Source organism: Corythoichthys intestinalis, chromosome 5 (genome assembly GCF_030265065.1).
Source record: "Corythoichthys intestinalis isolate RoL2023-P3 chromosome 5, ASM3026506v1, whole genome shotgun sequence".
Classification (NCBI taxonomy): domain Eukaryota; kingdom Metazoa; phylum Chordata; class Actinopteri; order Syngnathiformes; family Syngnathidae; genus Corythoichthys; species Corythoichthys intestinalis.
Genome location: NC_080399.1, coordinates 43,951,385 through 43,972,501, shown reverse-complemented (window position 1 = coordinate 43,972,501; position 21,117 = coordinate 43,951,385). Strand labels below are relative to the sequence as shown.

Sequence of the window (21,117 nt, the reverse complement as noted above, 5' to 3'; positions counted from 1 at the left end):
CGTGTTGTGTTGCACAAGTTCTGAAATAAATTATTAAAAATCTGATGAAGCTGACGATTTCTTTGGCGACGTTACCACAACAACAAAAGCTCGGAGGAGGACCGTTGAGATTGTAGACATTCTACAGCTTTGTCGAGCCTGTTCACCGATGTGCACACTAGGCTCATATTTTTCTATCATTTCCATCTTCATTTCAATGGTAAGTGTCACCTTTTTACTTTTTTTACCCCTTGCACTAACCTTCTTGGAAGCCATGTTGATTTCTCTCACAACAATATTCGCCGTGCGTCCGTCTTGCGGCAAAACAAACAAACTGTGCCGTTGTCATAAATCGTCATATTTCGAGCAAGTCGTCAAATGAAGAAAATAATGGTGAGTCAAAAATTTTACATCGGATGCCGAAAAGATCGTGTGTTGAACCAATCGTATGTCGAGGTACCACTGTACTTGCCTAATAGAAATGATTCTATTTCTATTTAAAATCCATGTAACCATTATACCTGTTATTATCCGTAAAGCCCTAGTTCAATGTTCTCCTCTCAAAATATGTTGATGCGACTTCACTGTGCTATTCATGAGGAAACGGCTAGAAGCGCCAGCTCACTGTAGTAGCCTGGCAAAGAGACGTGCCTTTGTAGTGGCCCTATTGGATGGGGCTGGTTCCCCTCAAAAGCAGGAGTGATATGAATCGGAAGATATGACCTCTTTGAACTTGGCGGCCGGTGACAACACTAATCCGGAACGGGCAAAGTCATCGCTGTGTTACTTACGTGCATGGAAAAAAAACAAACAAACAAAAGAGCAAGAATTTTGCTGCCTTGTGTTGCTTACAGTTACTTCCAATGTTGTAAATTTGTGGCAACTGGAGTAGTAGCATTTCATGGCTAAACTTTTTTTGCCTTTTCTTTCATGATTAAATTTTTAGAACTTCCAATCAACGTATGAAAGCTGTAATAAATTGGACGGCGCACACTTAACATGCATACACACCTCCACACACCCCTACACACAGTGATAGTGATCTTTCTCCTACTCATCATATTTGGCCATAAGGACATCAACATTACTTATAAATATAAATAATATAAATATTTATATTTATATTATATTTTATTATATATATTATATTATATTTATAATTTATAATATAAATTTGTAATATATAAATATAATTTATAATTTTATAATTTACAATATAAATATGAATAAACAGGGACCTGGCCATGGCATTACCGCAGAAGCGGTGGAGCTCTTGGAGATCAAGGAAGTCAAGTGACTACCTTAATTTTCGGACCATAAGCCGCTACATTTTTCCATTATTTTGAATCCTGCGGCTTATAGTCCAGTACAGCTTATTTGTTTATTTATTTGGGTGAATATGTAACACATTATTTGACAGCGGCGTCATGAAACAGCCATAATTATAATTAATTAATTATATATATAATTATAATTATAATTAATTATGACATGATTATGACAGTATCATCTGCATTAATGAATGCTTATGCCATATGTCATTAAATATCCGGCAAATTATGTCACCAACACTACAGTTATGTCCAGATAGGATCTTTTACATCTATTCAAAAGTGAGATGATTTGCCGGGTGACACAAAATGACATCTGTCATAAACATTCATTAATGCTCATTGCAGTGCCATGTCATAATTATGATGGTCTTATGACAGTTTTATGGCGACACTGTTAATTAAAGTGTTACCAAATACCAGCGCTAGCAATTAATGAAACAACTGGAAGAGTAACTAAAGAAATAGTTAGCACAGAACATGAATTTTGATTGTTATTTACATCTGTAGCGCTGCAATGCATGCTAGGAGGCACGTTGGATGACAACAGTGTTGACAGCAGGTGGCAGCAGAGGTTGACTGTCTCCCCTGAGGGAGCAGTGATTGCCAAATGAAGCTACTTGAAGCAATGAAGCTTTGCAGCCATTTGGTTCAAAGCGTAATGGTGGTTCATTTGGTCTTAGTCTTATGATGCCGCTGTCATGTAAAGTTTTACTGGTTAATATCTTTTAGTTGACATATCCCATAATACAGCGAGGACAGCTGTGGTTTATTTTCCAGTGCGGCTTATCTATGAGCAAATTGTGGTGGTCCTTGCCCACACTCCCCTCTGCTGGCTTTTATTGTTATAACACTTCCTGTTTTTGATGTATGGAATCACTTCAATCTTGGTTCACCTGGGAGCGCACCTGCAGCTCATCAACAATCAACACTGCTCATAAGGATCGGCCGGGGCAGCAAGCAGGTGCCAGATAATTCTGCCAGTCACCATTGGTACATCGGCCAACTAAGCCTGCAGTTTGTGACACTTGTCTTCGAACTCTTAACTAATTCTGTTTTTTGCCATCAGGACACCCACCCATCAAAGCCCTCGCAGCCACAGCCATTGACCATTCAACCCACCAGCCGCTCAACACCTTGCCCTTGTACAATAAATATCACTTCAGACATGTTTCTAGCTCGCATTTTGGTCCGCATCAACTTTGCCTACCTTGCCTTAACACAAATGCCATTTTTGTGTCGAATTTGGTGGGTGGCGGTTTATAGTCAGGTGCACCTTACAGTCCAAAAATTACGGAAGCTGAGCAGTAGAGGTGTGCGAAATTTCCAATTCTTACATTAGTCGCGATTTGGCCGCGGAAGATTCGAGAACGATTCACAAACATCCAAATTCGGATTATTGAAATACAGTATGTCAAGTAAAGCGAAACTAACACACACTCAGCGCGGTCTTCGGGACGCAATGAGGAACGGACCAAGAGTAAACATCATTCTTGTCATTACCTGGGTAATGACAATGCTTAACTCACGGCTCTGGCTCAACTCATGCTGCTAGATAAAAAAAATAAAAAAAACAATAATACCTGACTGCTGCCAACCGCCGCAACGGTAGATAATAGATATCATATGTATATAGAACTAGATGCGAAATGACAGACTCAACCGCGTTAGCAGCACATGTATAAAAACTAGATGCGAAATGACAGACTTGCAAGCGTAGGTAAACAGCCACCATCCTAAAGCAGTAGACTTCTCTAGAAGGCTGTTGTTGCGAACCTTCCAAGTTAATTAACTTTTTATCTAAAATACTCCAAATCGGCAAAATCTTGACTTGAATCTATCTTTAAAAATGTTTTAAAACTTTCACATGTTGAAAGTCGACAGAAGGGAAATTAGGGAATAAAGGGAGCAATTTTAACAACAACAGTTGATTCACAACATTAAATTAATTGAATGTAGTTTAAAGCTGCTGATAAAGAATGGGGATTTGAGTACGTTATTTTATTTACTGTTTTGAACTGTTAACTTGATACTTGAAATAGTATTTTATTTAAGCCTCAGAGGCTTTTTGTACAATTTTTGTAACTAATGTACGAAACATTAAAAGCAGCTAATAGCTTGTGGGGGGTTGGTGGGGTCATCAATACTCGATTTATAATTGAATTGTAGCCTCTGAATCTTAATCATAAGCGAATCGTTAGGTGCCCAAAGATTCCCACCTCTATTAAGCAGTAACAAAAGAACACAAGCAGATTTTTACAAGACAAACAACATATGTGTAAAGGCAACATTGTTGAGATGTGAACTGGGCATCTTAAAAGCACCCAAAGGCTCTTTGTATATCTAAAACGCACATTTGATTTATAAATAATAGAGAGGCCTACTCGATTGACCTCGAATGTGACTTCATTAACGTTATAGTCATGCGTGTCCGCGTGTGGGACCTTGAATGTGCTCAACCTCTTGTATATGTCATGTTATGTACGCTGGAATTTACATTAAACATGAGACCAAAAATGAATCATTCATACAAAAATTTGTCCACCTTGCATGTAAACTATAAGGTCAAAAAAACAAACCTTTTCCATTAAAATGCTGAGACAAGGCTGTCAAAGGAGCTACAGTGATACCTGCCAAGTTTCCTACATGGACTAACATGCTTTTGCACCGGGCAAAGGTGAAAAATGTTCTAAATATTTTATTTTATTTCTTTTTTTGTGAAAAAAACTGCAGGCAACAGTATTGGGCTGGATTGTAAAATATTAAACCATGTGGTACGGAAAATGAATTAATGCACGTATTTAATTTTAAAAGAATCATGAAAAAAGCAGCAGGAATTTCTGCTAAGAACTGATTGCATCCTGCAATGGAAAATTAGGCTAAGTATAGGAGGGAAAAAAATGCAAGGAATATTTTTACTAGAAAACCTTTCTGGAATTTCAGGAAAATGGCAGATTTCTCTTATGTGGTTCAACAACATCTCATACTGGGTTGAGATGAAAACAATTTTTTTCCCCAACAATCTTTTTCACGAAGGGAGTTATAGACATTTTTGGCAAGTAGCACTTCTGTCATACAGAGTTTTTAAAAAAAAGTCCCATATTCGCATTTCCTTTTCTTACTTTAACAAAAATTTCAGCAAGAAAACTTCCAAGATTATGAAAGTTAGCACTGCTTCTTTATCACTCTGGTAAAATTCAAGCATTTGCGCCAGAACTTCATGTCCCTGGTCAACAGAGGAAAAAAAAGTCAACGTTGCGTTTTTACCGCCTCCCGGTTAGCTGTCTGAAACAATCCCATCGTGGGACTCGACTGCAGACTAATGTGCTAACATTAGTGGTCAACTAGAGCACATCCCCGCATGCCTCTCTAGAAATAAACACATGGGCAAGCAGCACGGATGAATTAGCAATTAGCCATTAGCGTCAGGCGGCCCTCTGTTGGGTTGCCTGCAAAGCATGATGGGTAAGTGGCGCGTCCGGTCTAGTGACACAGAAGAGGAAGCGCCGCTCTAGTTCGCTTCAACGCTTTGATGCACTGTACGCTAGCCAGCCCTACAACGCTGGGGAAGCCTCAAATGCGCAGTGTGAAAATGTAACTATTGGCTGTATAATAGGGCTAAAAAAAAAGAATGAAAAAAAAACTATTTGATTTAAATAGTTTTCATTTGCTCGTGTACAGTATACAGTATAAGCACAGTATACAGTGTACATCATAATTGAGTACACCCCAACTGCTACTTCAGAAAGCCTTTCTATTGAGATAAAACTTTTTGAGTAGCAAATTAAACTGCAATAATCCTGCAAATTTGAACAAATCTGTAAAGATCATGGGGCAGATGTCCATCAAAGCCTTTGGATAGAGAGATAATTCTCCCTTAACACGATTTCAACCACAGGTGAATCTAAATACAGTACTCATGACACAGGTCCCAACCAGACAGCTGTTTATAGAGGGGGTGTTGACTAATGAGGAAAGCCGTAAACACTTAATGCTGTGAATAATGGCACCACATAGATGAAAATGTCTCAAGACATCAATAAGTGTAAAGCCCAAAGCACTGTTGCTAACCTCCCTAGACGTGGACGGAAAAGAAAAATTCACGAGAGATTACATCGAAAGATTGTGCGGATGGTGAATAAAAAACCTTGACTAACATTCATACAAGTTCAAGCTGTCCTGCAGTCCGAGGGTACAACAGTGTCAACTCGTACCATCCCTCGGCATCTGAATGAAAAGAGACTCTCTGGTAGGATACCGAGGAAGACCCCACTTCGACCCAGAGACATAAAAAAGCCAGGCTGGAGTTTGCCAAAACTTACCTGAGAAAGCCTAAAACATTTTGGAAGAATGTTCTCTGGTCAGATGAGACAAAAGTAGAGCTTTTTGGGAAAAGGCATCAACATCGAGTTTACAGGGAAAACAACGAGGCCTTCAAAGAAAAGAACATGGTCCCCACAGTCACACATGGCGGAGGTACCCTGATGTTTTGGGGTTGCTTTACTGCCTCTGGCACTGGACTGCTTGGCCGTGTGCATGACATTATGAAGTCTGAAGACTACCAACAAATTTTGCAGCATAATGTAGGGCCCAGTGTGAGAAAGCTGGGTCTCCCTCAGAGGTCATGGATTTTCCAGCAGGACAATGACCCAAAACACACTTCAAAAACCACTAGAAAATGGTTTGCGAGAAAGCACTGGAGACTTCTAAAGTGGCCAGCAATGAGTCCAGACCTGAATCCCATAGAACACCTGTGGAGAGATCTAAAAATGGCAGTTTGGAGAAGGCACCCCTCAAGTCTCAGCGACCTGGAGCAGTTGGCCAAAGAAGAATGATCTGAGGGGCCGTTTACATGGTGACTCTCTGAGAATACGAACAATTTCAAATTTGCATTTGCATTTGCGTCTCCATTTGAACAATGTCGCAATTCCACATAAAACGATGTAGTATTCATGCCAAGCCCTAGGGGGCAGTGCAGATTTACTGAGCAACAGAGAATGATGCACTTTGACCCCACCAAGCTCCCTCAGCCCGGAAAAAAATATGCGCGACCATTCGAAGCGATGTCATTTTTCTTTTGTTCAAAAAGGCACAAAAATTGAAACGTTCAACATATTTAATTTAAAAATATTATTAAAACAGTAAATTAAAGCTGACATTCTGCCATATTTGCTGTTTTTAATGTTTAGTAGCAGCGCTGCGCACGCCCAATGTGACATGTACGAGTGCTGACGTTAACAGCGCGGTCTAACGCGGCAAGAGCCTTTGATATGGATGCCGAGGAAGCCCCCCTCAACCTCCCGCAAGGCAAGGCAAGGCAAATTTATTTATATAGCACAATTCAACACAAGGCAATTCAAAGTGCTTTACATCACATGAAGACCATAAAAATCACATTTAAATCAACACAACGTAAAAACCAAGAAACCAACCAAAAAATAAAGCAAAAACTACTACTACTAATAATCATTGAAATCAGCAATGGAGATAAGCACAAGAGGAATAGAAGGCAGGTAGATTGAAATATATAGACAGTTATGGATATGCAGTGCTAAACAAAAGCGTTTTTAGCCCTGATTTAAAGGAGCTAACAGTTTGAGCATACTTCAGACGTTCGGGTAACTTGTTCCAGAGGTGAGGAGCATAATAACTAAATGCTGCCTCACCCTGCTTGGTTCTTGTTATTGGAACATGCAGAAGACCCGTTCCAGACGACCTTAGAGGTCTAGATGTCTCATGGGAATCTAACAAGTCAAGCATGTATTTTGGTCCAAGGCCATTAAGTGTTTTGTAGACGAGCAGTAGTATTTTATAGTCTATCCTTTGACTCACTGGAAGCCAGTGTAGCGATTTCAAAACTGGTGTAATGTGGTCCAGCTTCCTTGTATTTGTGAGGACTCTGGCTGCAGCATTCTGTACTAGCTGCAGCTTCCTGACTGATTTTTTATCAAGACCTGTAAATATACCGTTGCAGTAGTCCTATCTGCTGAAAATGAATGCATGCATAAGTTTTTCCATGTCTTGTTGAGTCAGAAGCCCCTTAATTCTGGTTATATTTTTTAGGATGTAATAAGCAGATTTAGTGACGGACTTTAGATGGCTATCAAATTTTAGGTCTGAGTCAATAATTACGCCAAGGTTTCTGACTTGATTTGTAGCTGTAAGTGACATTGTGCTAAGTTGGCTGCTTATCTTTGACTTTTCCTTTTTTGGCCCAAAAATGATCACCTCTGTCTTCTCCACATTTAACCGGAGAAAATTCTGGCACATCCATTCATTGATTTGATGAATGCATTTACTCAGGGAGACTAAGCAATCGAATTCTTTCACTTTGGAGGCAGGATTCAGAATTTTTCGTTTTCGCCTTCCGTCTGCGCCGGCACCATATGTACGCAAGGCAAGTCCGCAACTCAGTCATTGCGTCTTTGTGTCGCAGAGTCGCCATGTAAAGTGCCCCTAAAATTCCAGCAGATCATTGTAAGAATCTCACTGATGGATACCGGAAGCGGTTGTTCGCAGTTATTTTGTCTAAAGGTTGTGCTAAAGTATTAGTCTGAGGGTGCCAATACTTTTGTCTGGCCCATTTTTGGAGTTTTGTGTAAAATGGTAATGATTTTTTTTTTTTCTTTTTCTTTTGTGTTTTTTCATTGCGAGCAAAATAAACGAAGATATTACTACCAAAGCATTTTTAATTGCAATCATTTTCTGCGAGAAATTGAGCATTATCTGACAGGATTGCAGGGGTGCCAATACTTTTGGCCAGCACTGTATATCTAAGCTATCTATATTTGAATTCATGTTCCATACAGCTTATTTTCACAATGGCCCGCTGGGTGCCGGTGCCGATCCCAGCTATTTCTAGGTAGGAGGAAAGTTACACCCTGAACTGGTTGTCAGCCAATCACGTCTATGGATAATTTGGAGAGTCCAATCAGCAAAACATGCGTGTTTTTGAGAAGTACGAGGAAGCCCGATGATCTGTAGAAAATCCATGCAGGCATGGGGAAAACATGCAAAGTCTACACTGGAAAGCCAGACCCCAGGATTGAACCCTTCAACTCTTGATCTCAGAACTGTGAGGCAGACGTGCTAACCACTGGTCTTTCAATGAGGGGGAACCTCAAAGTGTGTCTGCCTGTGAGTGCTTTGTGACGGTGGAGCGGCTCAGTGTCACCCGCTGCTCGGCAGGGACAGGAAGTACAGTGACTAAAGCCAGTCTCCAAACTAAACATGTGCCGATTACCGGTTTCAAGGTAGACCGTGGTATGAAAGCATCAAGGTTTTAAAACCACAAAAATTTTCCGTCATACCATCCCAACGATATTAGCTATTTTTTATGTCCCAAAAATGCATGGAGAAATCCCTCGCTTGCAGCTGCAAGGCTCAACCCTCCCCCACTGGTTGTTGCTAAGTGTCAGTGAGTCAACTGTGCTGCACGATGGCTGGAGGAGGTGAAACTCCTGAACTCTTTCCACCGTAGAAGAAAACGAAATCGCCAATATGGGAATCCTCCGGCTACGGAAAAGTTACAGACGTCCGCAGCTACAGGAGGAGGGCCAACCGACATGTAAATCATGTTAGCGGCGAGTGGCTGCCGAGGAGGCAATACCTCCAATATGAATTCCCATTTATGCAAAATTAAAGGTTAGTAAACGCTGTCATGAATGTGTCCTACCTGCGACGAGAGTCAACTCCAGCGTTTAGTGTGTCTCGTGATGGTAAAATGTGTTTTTTTTTTCTCTCTGGCAGCTGTCTGTGTTGAGATGTAAACATGGTACGAGTCATACACATGCGCTGTTTATGGAAAATAATTCAGTTATTTTTGTTCTGATGGTAATAATGTTGAGCTGTGGCTGTGGGTTTAGGCTCACCCAGAGGACTGCATTTATTATAATTTTAATTAGAATACACACACACACACATATATATATATATATATATATGTATATATATATATATATATATATATACACATACATATATATACAGTGCCTTGCAAAAGTATTCGGCCCCCTTGAACCTTGCAACCTTTCGCCACATTTCAGGCTTCAAACATAAAGATATAAAATTTTAATTTTTTGTCAAGAATCAACAACAAGTGGGACACAATCGTGAAGTGGAACAAAATTTATTGGATAATTTAAACTTTTTTAACAAATAAAAAACTGAAAAGTGGGGCGTGCAATATTATTCGGCCCCCTTGCGTTAATACTTTGTAGCGCCACCTTTTGCTCCAATTACAGCTGCAAGTCGCTTGGGGTATGTTTCTATCAGTTTTGCACATCGAGAGACTGACATTCTTGCCCATTCTTCCTTGCAAAACAGCTCGAGCTCAGTGAGGTTGGATGGAGAGTGTTTGTGAACAGCAGTCTTCAGCTCTTTCCACAGATTCTCGATTGGATTCAGGTCTGGACTTTGACTTGGCCATTCTAACACCTGGATACGTTTATTTTTTAACCATTCCATTGTAGATTTGGCTTTATGTTTTGGATCATTGTCCTGTTGGAAGATAAATCTCCGTCCCAGTCTCAGGTCTTGTGCAGATACCAACAGGTTTTCTTCCAGAATGTTCCTGTATTTGGCTGCATCCATCTTCCCGTCAATTTTAACCATCTTCCCTGTCCCTGCTGAAGAAAAGCAGGCCCAAACCATGATGCTGCCACCACCATGTTTGACAGTGGGGATGGTGTGTTTAGGGTGATGAGCTGTGTTGCTTTTATGACAAACATATCGTTTTGCATTGTGGTCAAAAAGTTCAATTTTGGTTTCATCTGACCAGAGCACCTTCTTCCACATGTTTGGTGTGTCTCCCAGGTGGCTTGTGGCAAACTTTAAACGAGACTTTTTATGGATATCTTTGAGAAATGACTTTCTTCTTGCCACTCTCCCATAAAGGCCAGATTTGTGCAGTGTACGACTGATTGTTGTCCTATGGACAGACTCTCCCACCTCAGCTGTAGATCTCTGCAGTTCATCCAGAGTGATCATGGGCCTCTTGGCTGCATCTCTGATCAGTTTTCTCCTTGTTTGAGAAGAAAGTTTGGAAGGACGGCCGGGTCTTGGTAGATTTGCAGTGGTCTGATGCTCCTTCCATTTCAATATGATGGCTTGCACAGTGCTCCTTGAGATGTTTAAAGCTTGAGAAATCCTTTTGTATCCAAATCCGGCTTTAAACTTCTCCACAACAGTATCTCGGACCTGCCTGGTGTGTTCCTTGGTTTTCATAATGCTCTCTGCACTTTAAACAGAACCCTGAGACTATCACAGAGCAGGTGCATTTATACGGAGACTTGATTACACACAGGTGGATTCTATTTATCATCATCGGTCATTTAGGACAACATTGGATCATTCAGAGATCCTCACTGAACTTCTGGAGTGAGTTTGCTGCACTGAAAGTAAAGGGGCCGAATAATATTGCACGCCCCACTTTTCAGTTTTTTATCTGTTAAAAAAGTTTAAATTATCCAATAAATGTTGTTCCACTTCACGATTGTGTCCCACTTGTTGTTGCTTCTTGACAAAAAAAATTAAATTTCATATCTTTATGTTTGAAGCCTGAAATGTGGCGAAAGGTTGCAAGATTCAAGGGGGCCGAATACTTTTGCAAGGCACTGTACATACAGTATATCCTGTATATACATAATATAATAAAAATATACAGTACTGTGCAGTACTGAATAGATATATATATATATATATATATATATATATTTTTTTTTTTTTACTTATTTATACTTGTATTCCAATATGCTAATATGTTTTGAAAAATTAAAACCCTGTTCAATGGAAAAACATTTTTTTAAAACCCAGGTATCTCAAAGTAACACATTTTAGAGTTGTAATTGCAATACCTTGAAACCGTGACATTTTGGCTTAAGGTTATAATACCGTCAGAATATCATACCGGCACCTGCCTACTCCAAACACAAGCAGCTAAAAAAGAAAACAACACCAGAAATAGAATCTTGATTTTTCACTAGTCATTTCTAACTAAGAAAGTGTCGCTAGGATGATTACGAAACTCAACTCACAACAATGAAATGACAATTGAAAAATTCCTACCGCGGATATTTACGCCACAAGATCGCTAAATCCCTCATTTTACTGTCAATCAAAAAGGGATAAAGCCTCAGACAGATTATCCAATCATCAAGAAGAAAAGATGAGAGGCCAACTAAGCCCCGCCCACTGCCCAAAGAACCCCAGAGACGCCGAGTATCCGATGACCAGGACAAGCCTAGTATTTATCCAATGACTCTGCTCGTTTCTCTGCAGTGATTGCATTTTCTGTAAATGCTTAGCCAGTGTTGCCAACTTCCCAGTAAGGAAAGTAGCTATTGGCTGTCCTAAAAGTCTTTAGGAGTCCCTAGATGAGTCATCACCTAATTTGGATATTTGGTCATTTGCATGTAATTGTAATAGACACTGTAGGAGAGAGGAATAACGTAATGGGAAAAGCAAAAAGTTAGTTAAAAAAAAACACTAGATTTGTCGCTAATCGCTTTTGACAAAAAAGTTGCCTAGAGGCTTTGGAAAGTCGCCAGATTTAGCAAGAAAGTCGCCAAGTTGGCAACATTGCGCTTAGCTTCTGCACTGTCTAAAGCACTGTGAGGCTTCGCAAATGAATGAAAAGCAAGAGTCGTCGTGACCAGTGATAAGAAGCTTTTTCTGAATTGAGCGCATTGTAGTGCATACTTAGACAGGGACATGTACACATAACAGCATACAATATAATATATAAAATATAATACAGTATTTGATCGCTAATTTTTTGACATTTTGCAGTCATAGAGCATTCGCCTCTGATATATATACAGTACATCAGTGACGTGCGGTCAGGGGAGGCAGGTGAGGCAGAGCCTCACCTGTCATCATGACAAAAAAATAATTATAGCATCAAATTTATATTAATATTTGTCCATTGCTCTTAATGTATGACTCATTTCAAACATTTTTTATAGTCAAAATCGCTGAATTTGCCCATTTCCTGTTCAAATAACGAAATGAAACGAGAGGTGCGGCAGCAACTAGTAAAGCCTCACCTCTGATTGCGCAATCCATAACAAACTGGGTTGATACATGGAATTGGAGCATGCTGGTTGCCGTACATCTGCATGTCGCCATTATAATGTTTCCAGATACGTTTATTTGACCTGATTTTCCACAGTCTGGCTAATGTCTTTAACCCTTAAAGTTTAATGTTTGTTAGCGACGTATTTAGTTTTGCTGATGGGAAATAAAACCGCAGTGAAAAGGCACAGGTTGCGGCAGATAGTACGCTGCCGCACAGAAAGGGGGCGAACGTGAGCCAACAGGTAATGGCGCCAGGCGAATCAAGTGCACTGCGGCGAGCCGTTTTGTATTGTTTACTACGTCGACATCGGACTCCCAAAATGGAAGAGGATTATATATCCAAACTTTAAAAATTCTCAAAACTGGACTTTCAGTCAAAAGTGGACCTGATTAACAGAGGAAGACCAACGCCGGAGCTAAAAGGTTTGCTTCAAACTACGGGACAGTCTAAGATAACTCGCTCTTTTCAAACGGAGTGGTACACCCGAAAAGACTGGCTGTGTGGCTGTCCTTCGAAAAACTGCCTTTACTGCTTCCCATGCCTTTTGTTCTCAACTTGTGCCAATGTCTGGACTAACACGGGATATTGTGACATGAAAAATTTACCACGAAGTCTCAGCAAACATGAGAGATCGTACACTCACATTCAAAGCCAGACTGCTTTAAAATTTTTTGGAAGCTCAAGGATCGATTTGGCTTTGAACGAACAGCGGCGGCTCAACGTTAGCACCCACAATGCTAGGGTAAAGGAGAACCGCGAGATTTTGAAAGACCTCATTAATGCAACCTGCTTCTTAGCTAAGCAGGAGTTAGCATTTCGTGGTAACGATGAGAGGGCAAGCTCTACTAATCGTGGCAATTATGTCGAACTTTTATACGCTTTTGCTGAGAAAGATGAGAGGTTAGCTAGACATTTGGACACATCCACTGTGTTTTCTGGCTTGTCAAATAGAATACAGAACGATCTAATTGAAGCAATCGGTGATGTGATACAGTCGGAATAGGACCGATTCAGGACAACTTTCCTCCCTGGCGATCATCTCCATTGAGGCGGAGAGACTTTTAAAACTAAAGGAAAATAAGGAGGACTTTTACAACAAAGTAACTGAGGTTTTTGTGGCGAAGGGCAGGCGCATGGACTTCATCTACAAATAAAGGTAAGACCACAGTTTTCATTTTAATCTTAATATTTTAAAACTAAATTTTGGCCTTAAATAAAATATACTTTTTCTTTTCATGCTTTTTGTTGAGCAATCTGTATTAAATTGATTTAAGTATCAGATTCAAGTTTTAAAAACAACTGAATATTTCACAAAAGGTCAAAATTGAAATCTGTGGTTTTGTACACCACTCTGTACTCATTTATGTTGTATGAACTAAAGACTTGCGATGGAAATTCCAACACATGGAGAGTGTAGTGCAAATGCACGTTATTTTCTACCTTTACGTATCTGTAATATGTACCGTGTGTGTGTGTTTTGTGAAGAATGCTGATGAGATATGAAATAACCAGTAGTTAATTGAATAAGCTATCCTTTTTGGTTATATATTTGTAAATCTGACACTTAAGGAGTCAGTGCCTCACCAACCACGAACCTCACCGCACGTCACTGCAGTACATTTGTATCAACTGGTGTATATACATATATATATATATATATATATATATATATATATATATATATATATATATATATATATATACTGGACTGTCTCAGAAAATTAGAATACACAATATTCTAATTTCCTGAGACAGTCAGGAAATTAGAATACACAATATTCTAATTTCCTGAGACAGTCAGGAAATTAGAATATTGTGTATTCTAATTTCCTGAGACAGTCCTGTATATATACACAGGACTGTCTCAAAAAATTAGAATATTGTGTATTCTAATTTCCTGAGACAGTCCAGTATATACACATACATATATATTCTCCTGAAAATAATGTGCACAAATGCCTTACCGTTGAAATTGACTGCGCGAATCTGCGCCAGCAGCTCTTTGCCATCAACATTAGTCATGCGCAGGCAGAGACCCGGGTGGCCGGCACACAGCTGCCGGTGAAGATGGTCCAGGGCGTGGGCCATGGCAAACACTGCATCCATCACAAACTGGACTTTGCCTTCCTGCTCGTATGCAGAGTCGCGACCCACTTTCTCCAAGCCTGTCGGAACAAAGTTGACAGAGAATTGTTTGCCACCTCCCCACAACTCAATCACAAGAAGCCCAAACCGATTCTATCAAAATGCAACTCACTGACAGAAAAAGTGAAGTAAGAGATTGAAATTTAAGATTAAAAGGATTAAAAACATAGCACTTTAATTCTGACTAATTAATTGATCGCAATTGGCACAATAACTTGAAAGCCCTAAAGAATGGACACCAACCGATGCATTTCATAGCACAGGTTCTAATCTGACATTTGTTCAGCTTGTCATAATTAACGTGCCACATTTTGTTTATTTCAGAGTGGTCCTGCAAAATATATCATTTGAACATCGTGCATGCGCAATAGTCCCATCGCGGGATGTGTGATTGTTTTTTGTTTTTTTTTTCATAAAAGCAGCAAGTGTGCAGAGACCTTTTATATACAGAAATCTTCATTATTCACAAATGAACCCCGTTTGCCTGGATTAAATGGCAATATATTAATACAATGTGGTCATGGTGAGTCAACCAAAGTCTACCCAAACATAGCTATTCAAGCTATCTGGTAAAAAATTCTTCTAATTTTAATATTGCAATATATATTGCAATCTATCGCAAAGCCCCAAAGAGTCACAATGTCATTTTTTTCCCCAATATCGTTTATCCGTATTTCAGGGCAAATCATCCATTTTCAATGCTACTTCCACCCATCCTGTACACTGAAATTTTGCAAATATTGCTGAGAAAAATCACCATTTTACCAAATAAAAAAATCTCAGAGAAGATTTTGCTCAGGTTCAATGTCGGGTAAGGTCAAGTATTAGAATCACCTAATTTATTAATATATTTCACAAATCTATTTACTAATGAATTTCTTTTAGTTGATAATTTTTGTTTCCTTTTTGATTACTTGCTTCTTTTTTTTTTTTTTTTACTTTCTTCAAAATCGGAATTTTTCTTGTGTATTTTCATTTTCTGTTTCTTCTTAATTTCCCAATTACATTTTTATCTAGTAATAATGTATTAATTTCTGTTTCTTTTTCATTTAATCTTATGTTGTTGTAACGTTTTTTTTTTTGTTCAGTTTCATTTTTATTTTATTTTTTAAACTGTTTTACATTAAATTATTTTACATTATATTGTTTAAATTTATTTAAAATGTAACGTACAGTAACAATTGATTGCTGATTTTTTTTTTTTTTTTCATTTCACCTGAATATTTTGTTATCCTTTTTTTGTGATGGATCACCTAATCTGTTCACTCACCTGTACACTTTTTGGGTGCTCCTGTCCTCTTGCCATGTGTCCCCAGTTTGCAGCCAAAATTTTCCTCCCAAAATTCAGCGAACCAAACATTTCTGCGGTTGTTAGCCAGTGAGCGGCTCTTGAAGTAGCGATCGAACGCTAAGTGAAGCACACAAAACAGGCCAATCAACACCGTGGTAACCATTCTTCTAGTAATGCTTTTCGTAGATTTTGGTAGTTTTTGTCCTGACCGTCCACAGACGCTCGTTTGGGCAGGATGGTGATGGCACCCTCGGCCACGACCTCCTGGTGTAGCACCGGCGAGATTTTGGAGCCCCAGCTGTCAGAGCCCACCCACAGGAAGTGACCCGTAAGGTTGTTTCGCTTGGCTGCGTCCAGGATGCGACTGGTGCAGACAGAGACCGACCGTTAATCTTTTTTTTTTCCCCAATAAATCAATGTAAGACAAAAATTAAACTGCACTACCAGTGTTGTTTTCATCAACAATGACGATATTGAAAATATTTCATCAGCAAACAATTTTTTCATGATGATGATGTGACGATGACGAGCTAAAACCGTGGCTCGGGAGACTAGACCATAACGAGATGAATGCCTGACGAGACAAAAATGCGACGTCATATCTGTCATATGTTCACAATTCTGTATTGGCCCGAATATAAGACGGCCTTGATAATAAGACGACCCCCTCTTTTTCAAGACTGAAGTTCGAAAAAAGACTTTTTGAACACCAAATTAATTTTTATACAGAAAATAATTACAGTACATCTAAACATGATTATAACAATATATTAGAGAGAAAAAGCATGTTATTTTGCCTCATTCAAATCTTACTATCTGAACATTTAAATATGTAAACTAAAGTGCAGTCGCATTCGTAAATGAATGGCTTCTGGTTTTTGAAATGTAAGTAAACCGATCTATTGTGATAAAACAACAAAATTGCAATAACTGCATTAAACATCAAAGTAAAGTCTAACTGTAACTGTAGTCTTGAAACAAATCTGAATAAGGAAAAACATTGCAATAAAATAATGCTAACTGGTTAAGCTTGAGAGTAGCTGCGATCTGTCATGACCGAACATCGTTTCAATGATACCTGGCGCCCTCTAACGTCGTGAATGGGTATACTGTCTAGACTGCGAATATAAGACAACCCCCACTTTTTCAGTCTTATTTCAATGCAAAAAACACCGTCTTATATTCTGGCCAATACGGTACATGACATATTTTCTTATTGTAGGTAGAGTACGTCAGCTTGCATCGTAGCAGTGTGTGGGTCGTGTCACTCAGGTGAGATGTGCTGCGCCTCTCCATCCTCACTGGAGTTGAGGATGTATCTAAAGCTAGGCTACGCTCCATCATGCTTGCCTGGAAAAACGGTAATATTTGTTTTCTTATCTTGGGAAGGGAGAATATGCAATGTTGCTTTAGCCTTTAAAGGTCTGTGCTGAGTAATCATCAGATGCTAAATGTAACTCCTAGCATTAACATAGCATTCAGAATGGTGAGCATCCTCTTAAAACACCGGCCAGTCTAAAGCAGAGCCACTTTGCTTTTCTGGTCAGTAAGTCTAGGGGATGTTAAACACTCAGACAACTTTTGTTTTTGTTTTTTACATAAAGTTCATCGTTCGTAGGTAGGTTAAATTGAAAATAATGGACAGCTTTTCCTGCTGAGTGTGTATCATCACAAAGTTTCCGTTGTCCTTGTAGACGCTACAATATGTGCTCATCTGTCTATGTTCATTCGAAATTTTTGGAAACCTTTATTTTTGGACTAAAACTTTTGAATTTTACAGACAAAAACAGTTTGATTAACTGTTGACTAAAACTAGACGAAGACAAAAATATTTTGAAATGACTAAAATAGGACTAAGACTAATACAGTAAGTACAGTGGGGCAAATAAATATTTAGTCAACCACCAATTGTGCAAGTTCTCCTACTTGAAAAGATTAGAGAGGCCTGTAATTGTCAACATGGGTAAACCTCAACCATGACAGACAGAATGTGAAAAAAAAAGACAGAAAATCACATTGTTTGATTTTTAAAGAATTTATTTCTAGATTAGAGTGGAAAATAAGTATTTGGTCACCTTCAAACAAGCAAGATTTCTGGCTGTCAAAGAGGTCTAACTTCTTCTAACGAGGTCTAACGAGGCTCCACTCATTACCCGTATTAATGGCACCTGTTTTAACTCATTATCGGTATAAAAGACACCTGTTCACAACATCAGTCAGTCACACTCCAAACTCCACTATGGCCAAGACCAAAGAGAGAAAATTGTAGACCTGCACCAGGCTGGGAAGACTGAATCTGCAATAGGTAAAATGCTTGGTGTAAAGAAATCAACGGTGGGAGCAATTATTAGAAAATGGAAGACATACAAGACCACTGATAATCTCCCTCGATCTGGGACTCCATGCAAGATCTCACCCCATAGCGTCAAAATGATAACAAGAACCGTGAGCAAAAATCCCAGAACCACACGGGGGGACCTAGTGAATGACCTACAGAGAACTGGGACCACAGTAACAAAGGTTACAATCAGTAACACATTGCGCCGCCAGGGACTCAAATCCTGCAGTGCCAGACGTGTCCCCCTGCTGAAGCCAGTACACGTCCAGGCCCGTCTGGGGGAGCATTTGGATGATCCAGAAGAGGACTGGGAGAATGTGTTATGGTCAGATGAAACCAAAATAGAACTTTTTAGTAGAAACACAGGATCTTGTGTTTGGAGGAGAAAGAATACTGAATTGCATCCGAAGAACACCATACCCACTGTGAAGCATGGGGGTGGAAACATCATGCTTTGGGGTTGTTTTTCTGCAAAGGGACCAGGACGTCCTCTAAAATCAAACAATGTGATTTTCTGTTTTTTTTTCTTCCACATTCTGTCTCTCATGGTTGAGCTTTACCCATGTTCACAATTACAGGCCTCTCTAATATTTTCAAGTGGGAGAACTTGCACAATTAGTGGTTGACTAAATACTTATTTGACCCAATGTATTTTCGTCCAAAAGACTAAGAAAAAAAAATGAAATGGGATGCCAAAAACAACACTGTGTACTACAAATCTACGTAAAATAAAAATATAATACTAATTAATAATTTTAAATTATATCCTGGGGATCTTCCCGTCGTTTCTGGTCTTTTTTCATAACAAAATACTATTGTTCAAACAAGGTATCAATATATTTTTTAAAAGACATTATGCATTTGAAATATGTGCCTTGGCGACAAAAAAGTTGGGAAACTAAAGTTTTTATTTCACTGCATAGAGTAGTTTCTCGTTACGCAGCGAACCACATTAAATATGAAGAAATGCAGAAAATTAACGGCATGTTCTTTTGTCACATGGAAGTAAACGGAGGCGAAAGGCGTAATATTATCACAATGTGTTCAAAAGAGCACAACATAGTGGCCCAAAAGCATCTGGCATAGCCTCCAAACACAACAACAACGCATGTCGGGCAGTTAAGCGGTGTTCTGAAGAGATTGCCCAAATAAATCAAACAACATACTACTCTGTTATCATACATAAATGTCAAGACAGTTACTTACACTGTAGTTGTAAAAGACGTGAAGGACTTGTAAAGGACATACAGTGGTATGAGAAAGTATCTGAACCTTTTGGAATTTCTCACATTTCTGCATAAAATCACCATCAAATATGAGCTGATCTTTGTCAAAATCCCACAGATGAAAAAACTGTCTGCTTTAACTAAAACCACCCAAACATTTACAGGTGATCATATTTTAATGAGAATAGTATGCAAACATTGACAAAAGGGGGAAAAATAAGTAAGTGAACTATCACATTTAATATTTTTTGCCCCTCCCCCTTTGGCAGCAATAACTTCAACCAGGCACTTGCTGTAGCTGCACATCAGTCTGGCACATCAATCAGGACTAATCTTTGCCCATTCTTCTCTACAAAACTGCTGTAGTTCAGTCAGATTACTGGGATGTCTGGCACGAATCGCTGTCTTTAGGTCATGCTACAGCATCTCAATGGGGTTCAAGTCTGGACTTGACTTGGCCACTCCAGAACATGTATCTAAATTTGTTCTTCTGAAAACATTCTGAAGTTGATTGACTTTTGTGTTGGATCATTGTCATTTGCAGCATCTATCCTATTTTTAGCTTCAACTGTCTGACAACGGCCTCATGTTTACCTGCAAAACATCCTGATAAAATTTTGAATTCATTCTTCCATTAATGATTGCAAGTTGTCAATGCCCTGAGGGTGCAAAACAGCCCCAAATCATGATGCTCCCTCTACCATGCTTCACGGTGGGGATGAGGTGCTCATCTTGGTGAGCTGTTCCATTTTTCCTCCACACATGACGTTGTGTGTTATTCTCAAACAATTCAACTTTGGTTTCATCAGTCCACAAAATATTTTGCCTAAAACTTCTGCGGGGTGTCCAAGTGCCTTTTTGAGAACATTAAATGAGCAACGATGTTTTTTTTTGTTTTTTTTTTGACAGCAGTGGCTTCCTCCGTGGAGTCCTCCAAGGCTCCAATAAACACCATTCTTGGCCATAGTTTTACATATAGTTCATGTGTGCACAGAGATATTGGACTGTGCCAGTGATTTCTGTAAGTCTTTAGCAGACACTCTAGGGTTCTTTTTTACATCTCGGAGTATTCTGTGCTGAACTATTGGCGTCATCTTTGGTGGACGGCCACTCCTTGGGAGAGATGCAACAGTGCCAAACTCAAGACAACTTTTCTGACTGTCGATTGATGAACATCCAGACTTTCAGAGATGGTTTTGTATCCTTTCCCAATTTTATACAAATCAACAATCTTTGATCGCAGGTCTTCAGACAGACCGAGTCACGATGCACATCAGACAATGCTTCTCATCAAGACAATTCTTACCAGGTGTGTGCTTAATAGTGGGCAGGGTAGCTTTTAACCACTCATCAGTGATCGGGCACAGTGGCTTAAATTGTTTGGTAAAAATTGGTTTCAATTGCTCTTTATGTCTCCTTAGGCAGAAGCTTCACTTACTTACCCCCCACCTTCTGTCATTGTTTGGATGCCATCATTATTAAAATATGAAAACCTAAAATGTTTGAGTGGATTTAATTAAAGCAGACACTGTTTTTACATCGGTGTGATTTTGACAAAGATCAGATCACATTTGAAAAGGTTCAGATACTTTTTCATACCACTGTATACCTGATCTTTTATTTTCTAGCAGTTTTGGAGTTGTTTCTAAATGACATTTAAAACATAAAATGTAGTTGACTATTTTTGCACTGAAAAAATGTGAATGGGAAATGTATATTTACCTTTGTTG

The 21,117-nt window shown here is 39.2% G+C and overlaps 1 protein-coding gene across 2 annotated transcripts in view; it reads right to left on the bottom strand.

The window, feature by feature from the left end:
* The window catches only part of LOC130916220 (metabotropic glutamate receptor 8-like), an 86,574-nt gene that overhangs the window by 14,564 nt on the left and 50,893 nt on the right, over nt 1-21,117 (bottom strand). For both annotated transcript variants that reach the window (XM_057836743.1, XM_057836744.1), the window contains exons 5-7: nt 16,033-16,187; nt 15,803-15,940; nt 14,352-14,552 (exon numbers count right to left, since the gene is read on the bottom strand). In XM_057836743.1, coding sequence (XP_057692726.1) covers nt 14,352-14,552; nt 15,803-15,940; nt 16,033-16,187 — 494 coding nt within the window. The remainder of the gene's footprint in view (nt 1-14,351; nt 14,553-15,802; nt 15,941-16,032; nt 16,188-21,117) is intronic.